The sequence below is a fragment of the Primulina tabacum genome, chromosome 15, assembly GCF_025594145.1.
Source record: "Primulina tabacum isolate GXHZ01 chromosome 15, ASM2559414v2, whole genome shotgun sequence".
In the NCBI taxonomy this organism is placed as follows: Eukaryota; Viridiplantae; Streptophyta; class Magnoliopsida; order Lamiales; family Gesneriaceae; genus Primulina; species Primulina tabacum.
The window spans coordinates 32869486-32878396 of record NC_134564.1 but is presented as its reverse complement, the minus strand read 5'-3'; the positions used below and the strand labels follow the sequence as shown (position 1 = coordinate 32878396).

The window sequence follows — 8911 nt, the reverse complement described above, 5'->3', positions numbered from 1 at the left end:
TAAACCTTAAATTAAATTATTGCGTCAAATGTTTTTTTCTTTTATATTTTCAATTTATATTGCTTTCACGATTTTTTTTTGTCATCAGTTTTTTCTTCTCTGTAAAAAAACAATATTCTTGCAATTTTCATTAGCAAACCTTATGAGAAGAAATGCATATTCTTCTCTATTTGATGCCTCTACAAATCTCCACACAAATTAAGTGTTTTGTAGAAAAAAAAAGCTTGTTTCATCAAGTAAATAAAACCAAAGAATTTTGTTATTTCAGTATTCTACAAATTATATTTATTTTTTGTAAATATTTTAACTTAATCTACAAGCAAATAAAATCAATGAATTTTGGTTACTCTATCTTCTAGACAACTGACAAAATATGATTTAATTAATATTTTATTATATTTATCAAAAAATGTTCAACTCTTAATGATATAACATATTTATGCAATATGTTATTTAAATACAAAAATTCAAAATTACGATAACATATATTTTTTTATATTTCATACTATATTAATGGAAGTATTAAATTTGTATATATTAATTTTTTTTCTGAGAAACTTCTTGCATATATAACTCATTCAAAAAATTATAGATTTACAAAATAAAACAAATCATATTCAATTTAATATTTTGTGAAAAATATATGTTCACTTCATCTACAAGCAAATAAAAACAAATAAATTTGACCTTTCTTATTATCAATCATAACTCATAAGGAGAAATATTGAGCAATAATGAATAATTTTTGTAAAGATTTATTCATAATAATTTTAAAAATTTACCTTCAAAGATATGTTATTTCAGATTACATAAATCTATAATTGATTTATATCCATCCTTTATAAAAATACATCTTCGTCAATTGCAAGATCATCGAATAAGTAATTATTATAGTTTCTGATCTTTACAAAGACGAAAAATAGTCAAAATTAGTAAAACTGTATGTATTCAATCATATATTGTTAAATTTTAATAATAAACTAAGGCTTTGAAAAATATTAGTTGGATTTTTTTATAAAGAAAAATAGATAGAATAAATACTCACGAAATATTTATAAGGTAATATTTCTTCTATATCCAATAATGCTTTGTATCATTTTTGTAAAATGTAATTAACCGTCGAACCTTCTTCATAACACCAACCCACATGATTTAATTATTTGGCTTCATTAATTCGTCGTTTTAAATTAATTATTCTCAATTAATGCAAAATAGAGGATATTTAATATCATGTCCTTACACAAATTATGTTTTTTGTGGAAAAAATTCACTATATTTACAACCAAATAAAACAAAAGAATTTTGGTATTTCAATATTGTACAAACTAATTTTTTTGGGAAAAAATTATTTTCGCTTCATCTATAAACAAATAAAACCCATGATTTTTTGTATTTCAATATTCTCAAATCAATATTTTGCGGAAAAAAATATGTTCAATTCATCTACGAGAAAATAAAAACCAAAGAATTTTGGAGTTTCAATCTTCTTGGCAATTTGATCCTTGCTACGTAGATTGATAATCTTGACATCATCATAATAATTGATTTACAAAAATTTCCTCACCAAATTAAAGTCATAATGAGATCCTACCTATGTGGGCACTATACTCACTTCATTTCAACGGGTAAGATCTTGCCACACATACAATTTCAAAAAAAAAAAAGTGGGTTCTATATATGCATGGGCAAATCTTGGCCATCCATCCTATCATGAGGACAATACCCACATGGCTAGGATGAAATAAACCAAATTGAAGATAAACTTCTTGCATATAAAAAATCATTCAAAATATTATAAATCTACAAAATAAAATAAATCACATTCAAACAAATATTTTTGTGAAAAACATTTGTTCACTTCATCTACAAATAAATAAAAACCAAATAACTTTGACTTTGTCTATGGAGAAGTAGTGAGTATTGCTAATGAATAAATTTTATAAAATTTATTTATCATAATGTTAAAAATTTACATTCATAGATATATATTTTAATATTACAAAAAGTATAACTGATTTGTCAATATATATCTCTTATAAAAATAATCATTCGTTAATTGCAAGAATCTCTCATAAAATAATTGTTATAGTTTCTAGCCTTTAAAAAGAGGAAAATATAGTTAAAATTAATACAAATATATTATTCAATCTTATATCGTTAAAATTTCATAATAAATCAAGGCTTTGAACAATATTAGTTTACTTTCTTTTTGACAAAGAAATATAGATAAAATAAATATCAATGAAATATTTATTAGGATTATTTATATTTATATCTGATAATTATTGTATCATTTTTTAAATGTAATTAAATATCGAACCTTCCTCATGACACCAACCTTGTTAAAACAAAAACAAAATTAGTTTAATTATTTGGCTTCATTAGTTTAATTCTCCATTTTAAAATAATTAATCTTAATGAACGTAAAATAAAAAATATTTAACATCATATCGTTATATAAACTAAGTTTTTGTGGAAAAAATATTTTCACTTTATTTACAAAAAAATAAAACAAAAGAATTTTGTTATTTTAATCTTCTACAAATTAACTTTTTTGTGAAAAAATCTAGAAATTAAGTTTTTTGTGAAAAAATTCTTTTTCACTTCATCTATAAGCAAATAAAACCAATATATTTTGGTATTTCAATCTTTTCAAATTAATATTTTTTGTGAAAAAAGTTTGTTCAATTCATCTACAAGAAAATAAAAATCAAAGAATTTTAAAGTTTCAGTTTTTTTGGCAACTTGATCATTATCTAACAAAAATGTAGTTTGACAATTTTGTCCTTATCATAATAACTGATTTGACAAAAACATCCTAACTAAATTTTTATTGTGTGTACAAACTAAGGACAAAGTTGACAATACACGATAGAAAAACTTTGATCTTGATTCACACTTTTATAATATGTATAGATGTATAGATAGATATATAAAAAAACAATGAATATTTATTACTCCATTGTGTAATTGAAATTGGGCCAAACTTATGTTTAAAAAAAGTATACATTCTTTCTTTTTTTGAGGAGATACATTCTTCTAAATCTAAATAATGCCTGCCTTTAAAAAGAAATTTTAATTTATAAACAGTGAACATAAAATAAGGAAGAATACACGAAAAGGCCGCAAGAGGAATTTGAAGATCAGTTTAACGTGGCGACGACTATTTCATATTCCATGCACGTCTAATTTTTATTAATTATTAAATTGTCGAATTCTTTCTTTTTTGCACCCTCTGCATCCCAATTCTGCGCGCATTTCAATCATAGGTTTGTCATCACCTTTCGCTTGTTTTATTTTCGTACGGCCTCCTATTTTTACATGTTTCAATGTGATTTATAGTTAATTATCTGAATTTTTCTGCATATGATAGATATATGATTTTCCCATTTATTATATATTCATTTTATGGATTTGTATTTTAAGATTCTCAGATTTAGATTATGGCAGTGTGCATCTGCCTTGTTTCACAGTTTTCTTGAAACTATCGGTTTGAAAGTATATTAGTTAAATGTTTGACGATTAATTTGTATTGCATAGGCAGAAAGGTTCTGCTATGGCGGAGAATGTTTTTAGTCCTTGTTTGGAAGGAATACAGCATGTGAAATGTGAACAAGGAGATATGCTTACCAAGCCATTCTTGGATTTGAGCAAATTCATATTGCCTATTCTAGGTAATTTGTCCATAACTTAACGTGACATTTCAGTAACTTGGATAAATTCAGACCAAGAATTTTGGTGGGGTCTTTTATTGTATACATATGTGAAAAAATTTGAAATCTGAAGAAGGTAATTTTTTTTATAATTTCTAAGAAAGTTTGAGTTTTACAATTGGGAAAATGTGATTGTCTAGTTAAATCTATATTATATCGGGGTGGCATATGGAGACACAACGTGTTTCCACGTATTCGATATAGGATCTATTTGATCTAATGGTGTTTTCTACATGTGTATATATCATCCAACGTAGCATAAAACTGACCATGAGCCATTTCAATCCCCTGGTAGAGGTAGAATGACCCGTTAAGTGGGAGTTCAATACTCATCAAGTTATGTGGTTAAAGAAGGCAGTGCTGCAATAATACTTACATTGTGTGACATGCTTTCTTGTTTTTGTTTTGTTCTTTTTTGTTGTCCTTGTTTCATTTTTATTCGATGCATCTCTGTTTTAGATAAATTTGGAGCAGCAATGATGGTGGTAAAATCCGATATCAGTGGCAATATAGCAGTAAGATTTCATCTATGATGGATATATTCTTGTAGATTAAGTTACTGTCATTTTTTCTTACTGGAGAATTGTTGCTGGATGCTGAGGCTGATATTGTCTATTTATTAACTTTCAGAGGTTGGAATCTAAGTACAATTCAAATCCCTCACGATTCAAATACTTGTACAGCTTGGTGCAAGACGAGGTCGAGATAAAAACTGCTAAATCATCATCTAGTTGTACCAATGGACTTCTTTGGTTAACAAGGTAATACCTGGTAATGGAGTATCAGCTTTATTGCTCTGTCAACATTTAGGATTAGGCAAAGCTGATTGTGAATGCTTCGTTGTTACGATGTTTGTGAATCCAGATGATTTTTTATGCTGCAGGGCAATGGATTTCTTGGTTCAGCTGTTCCATAATCTTGTGGATCATCAAGATTGGTCAATGTCTCAAGTTTGTTATGATTCATACAGCAAGACATTGAAGAAATGGCATGGTTGGCTTGCTAGTTCAAGTTTTATGGTAATCAAATGGCTTTGATGATTTATTTATTTACGTAAATCAGTTAATGGCTTATTGGACTCGGGTGCTGGAGTAATTAAATTCAACAACAATTCGTTAAACCGGAATGACGACTACCACAAACATTCTTGTGAACCATGTCTGTACTTCTATAAAGAGTATTATTTTTCGTATTATTATCTTTTCTTTGGCGGTTTTTAAAATAAATTTCACATTTCTACGATGGAAAATAAAGGTGGCTATTAAGCTTGCACCAGATAGGAAGAAGTTCATGGAGGTGTTGGGCGACGAAGGTGATATCCAAGGTGATATGCTGAAGTTCTGCACAAATTTCTCACCAATTCTTGCTCAGATTCACAAGTTTCTGGTACGATGCAAACTCCGATCGATTTTAATATAATTTCACAATTCGTTTTAAGCTTGGAACTGTTTCTCTATCCAAATTGTGGCAAACTTTTCTGGATGCAGGCAAGCGTTGGATTGGACAATATGAAAGCTTCATGATGTAATTGGTTTGTCTTTTTTTCATTTTCAAGAAGCTTTATCTGATATACGTTTTCATATTCATCCCTTGTTTCTGTATCAAATCCATCCGCGCGACAGCTTGTGTCTTTCTTCCATTTTCCTGCAAATCTCTCAATATTTTTTTGTAAGAGATTCTTGTCACCATTCTCTTATGTTATCATCAAACATATATAATATGACTGCTATTCTCAAAATGATGATTTGAACTAGAGATTCTCTCCACACACAGCTATGTTTATATTATATCAAAATTTTGAAGTGAATGGACACTGACCAATCAAGAAGTATGAGTGCCTACAACATGCACAAGGACATGCTTGGATGCACGTGCGCTCGCCTGTGCCGTTATTTCAATGTTTAAGCATGAGCATGTAAATACAAAATTTACCCGTCAAAAACTACAGGCCTAATTTCTTCTGACAGTAATACAAGGTGTTGAGCTTTAAGTGTTGAGCTAGCAACCATCACCTTTCTTTGTGAAATGAATATTTGGAGAGGTGTTCGCAAGCATGCATGCTTGGATGCTGGTTGTTGTAGAACAGTAGAAACATTCTTTCTTCCACGTTCCTCCTTTCTTTGTCAACAATTTCATGAGCCATCTTGTGACATTCCTGTATTTTCTTCTCTAATACATTTTTCGGCATCTGAGTCCGCTCAGATTCCAATCAACATCGGTTGAGCTGGTTTTTGGTGCTGAGTTAGATCAAAGTCTCAATCTTAACAAGTTTATATCCTCTTGGTCACTTGCTTCAATCCCTTCTCCATCAACTATCGCAAGCAAGTTTATCCCTCAGCGCAACAACTTCCTCTTTTTTCTTTAGCTTCTTTTGAGTATAGAACGTGGAAAATGTATATTACTTGGAGTACGTTTGGATATAGAAAGTATTAGGCAACCAGAAACGTTTTTCAAGTCTGTTTTTCATAAATTTTTTTTTTTGAGTTGACATTTTTTTTCCTGAAAAAAGAACACTTAAATGGGCTATCAACTGAAAATAATATTGCTGGGCTTCGATTTCAACTTTTCTTTAAAAATTAAATGAGCTATACACTGAAAATTATGGTTGTTAGGTTTTGCTTTTAATTTTTTTCAAAAAATCTTTTTCAAGACTTTATCCAAATATAAATTCGCTCTATTTTTTTATGTTAAACTAAAAAAATCAATGAATAATAATTTTTTTAAAAAATATCCTAGTTTTCTTTCAATCACAATTTTTTTTTTTTTTAAAAAAAAGATACCCGAATAGTTTTCCACTTGATTGTGGGAAATTAAATATCATAATATAGGGATACCCACATATCTTTAATTTCCAATTTACATACACATCTTTCCAATATAATAGAGAAACACAAGTCATTTGTTAAATTCTAAATTCCCTGTTTATATTCCTTTTCCTCCCTAAAAAAGAAAAGAAAAACAAAGGGAACATTGGCGATATTCCTTTTTTCCCTCAAAATCAGTGTTAAGTTGGGAATTGTGGAGGGTGGGCACTGATTAATTTGTCGGTGGGTACAATTCAGTGGGACGTGCAGATATGGCAACGCTATCCATTAGATTAAATTTTCGAATTTATTGTCAATAATTATTGCCAATAAATTAAAATTGCGTCGACCAGTGAATTTATGGATGAGTTTTTCCATACCTCATTTTTTTTCCCCTCAATTTCAATTTCAAATCCATCCTTGTTATTATTATTTTTTCCTTTTTGGCATCACATAGAACTTGCTAATTTCATCTGTTCTTATGACATACCGATGAAAATAAGAGCATATGTGTGATTTTTAAGGATTGAGTGTGTAAATTGTTATCTTTTAAATAAAATAATATTACTAAAATTTTATACTGATTGAGATATATCTATGCATATGTATTAATTAACGATAAAATATTTTAAAATTTTTAATGAATTATGGAAAAGTTATAACCAATTACGGGTTTGGGGTCTCGGCTTTCGGGTCGGTGCTGCTTTGCCACCATTACGAGCTCAGGGCGTCGTCTTTCAGATCGGTGCCGCTTTGCCACAATTACGGGCTCTGGACGTTGGCTTTTCCGATCGGTGTTGCTTTGCCACCATTAAGGGCTTTGGGCATTGCCCTTGTGTCGGTGCTGATGTATCAAACCTGGATTCTTATATGCTTGATGAAACGACTATAACTATTGACTGAGAGAAATTTATGAGCCACATTTCATAAAATTTGTTTTTGAGGATTTTAATATAAGGATATGAGATTGACGAAGTTTTAAGGAAAATGTTGATTGTTTGACTATTATGTTTGTTTAGGAAAAATAATGTATTTTTATATGTAAAAGTCTGAGGAAAAATATTTAATACGTGTATCATTTTATTATATGATAACTATTATTTCCGGAAGGACTCGCCGGGTCTCTTAGGCTCACTAGTTTTCGTTGATGTAGGTGAGGATGACTGAGTTGGTTGTGCGGTTTACGGTGGAAGGCACTTATCCGAGCCAATCTAGTATTTCCGCATTAAATAAATTTGAAATTATGAATTCTTAAAATTTTGAAATATTGTTTTTAAGTGAAATACTATTTTAGTATGTGATGAAGATGTCCGATGGTTAACTGCTCGTGATGATAAGTTTTTATTATTTGAGAGGAAGACTATGAATAATTATTTTATAGTTTAGGAGGTTATTTTATATATTAAATATTACTGATTTTTAATTGTTAGTTTTACTAAGCATTGTTCAAAAAAAAAAAAATCCCCCTAAATATTTTCTAGGAAAAAAAATCAGGACGTTACACAAATCATTATTTACACTAAACTAATTTAAAAAAAAAAACCTAATATGCATCACTGCATATTCAGAGTTTAGCCACCTAATTTCCCATTGTAGATCATATTTTTATTGCGTCACATGATTTGTTATCGTCCATATTTAATACAATCTGGAATTTTAAAATATTAGTCGAAACCCTTGTTGGTCGTCAAACCAAGATTGGTTGTACATATATCATTACTTTAGTAATAATATATGTACAACTAATTTTGTACAACAATTCTTACAACACAAAAAATTAAATACAAAAATTCATTTATTAAAATTTCATGATAAATTTAATACAAAAGCTCACGAAATAATAGCAAAATATCGTGATATAATAACAAAATCTCACTATATAATTGTTGTAAATATCGTTGTACGATATTTTGGTTGTACTTTTAGCATTATTCATATATATATACTTATTTTTTTCTTTTCTGGAAAAAAAAATGTCGACATATGTATGATTAATAATGCACAAACTTTGGGTAAAAAAAAATTTTTTTTTTTAAAAATAATGAAACCATTTCGTATGACCGGTAATTAGGCAATAATAAATTACTGAAAGGGATAAAAAGAAAAAGAAAAAAGAGTCACGCATTAATAAACCCTCCATTTGAGGCAATTATGTGACGCACGATATGTGACATTGATATAAACATTGCATTTGATGTATTATCGAACAACTAATAGAAATTTGTTATAATTATAAATGGTTTTCCAAATAATTTATTTGAAATAAACGCTTTCCGTGGAAAAATAAATCAGAATCATTTTTCATTCTTTTATGATATATATATATTATATAAATTCTTAGATTGATATATTTTGTATATAATAATCATCCGTGACAAATTTTAAGATATAACT

General features: G+C 28.5%; 1 protein-coding gene across 2 annotated transcripts; it reads left to right on the top strand.

Moving 5' to 3' along the window:
- The first annotated feature begins 3101 nt into the window (after positions 1–3101).
- LOC142527325 (glycolipid transfer protein 1-like) lies at positions 3102–5458 on the top strand. 2 transcript variants are annotated; one of them, XM_075632098.1, is made up of 7 exons: positions 3102–3269; positions 3545–3674; positions 4173–4228; positions 4344–4474; positions 4597–4732; positions 4968–5099; positions 5201–5458. In XM_075632098.1, the coding sequence occupies exons 2-7, from the start codon at positions 3557–3559 to the stop codon at positions 5234–5236; spliced, it is 609 nt and encodes a 202-aa protein (XP_075488213.1). In that variant the 5' UTR covers positions 3102–3269; positions 3545–3556; the 3' UTR covers positions 5237–5458. The 2 variants fall into 2 exon arrangements, with proteins under 2 accessions (XP_075488213.1, XP_075488212.1); XM_075632097.1 differs by having other exon boundaries at positions 3541–3674.
- The last annotated feature ends 3453 nt before the right edge of the window (positions 5459–8911 follow it).

Excerpts from the sequence above, each read along its gene's own strand:
- LOC142527325 (XM_075632098.1), top strand. The coding sequence starts at position 3,557 with ATGGCGGAGAATGTTTTTAGTCCTTGTTTGGAAGGAATACAGCATGTG. Across the intron at positions 3,675-4,172 it reads ATTCATATTGCCTATTCTAG|ATAAATTTGGAGCAGCAATG; the intron begins GTAATTTGTCCA and ends TCTCTGTTTTAG. Across the intron at positions 4,733-4,967 it reads TTGCTAGTTCAAGTTTTATG|GTGGCTATTAAGCTTGCACC; the intron begins GTAATCAAATGG and ends TGGAAAATAAAG.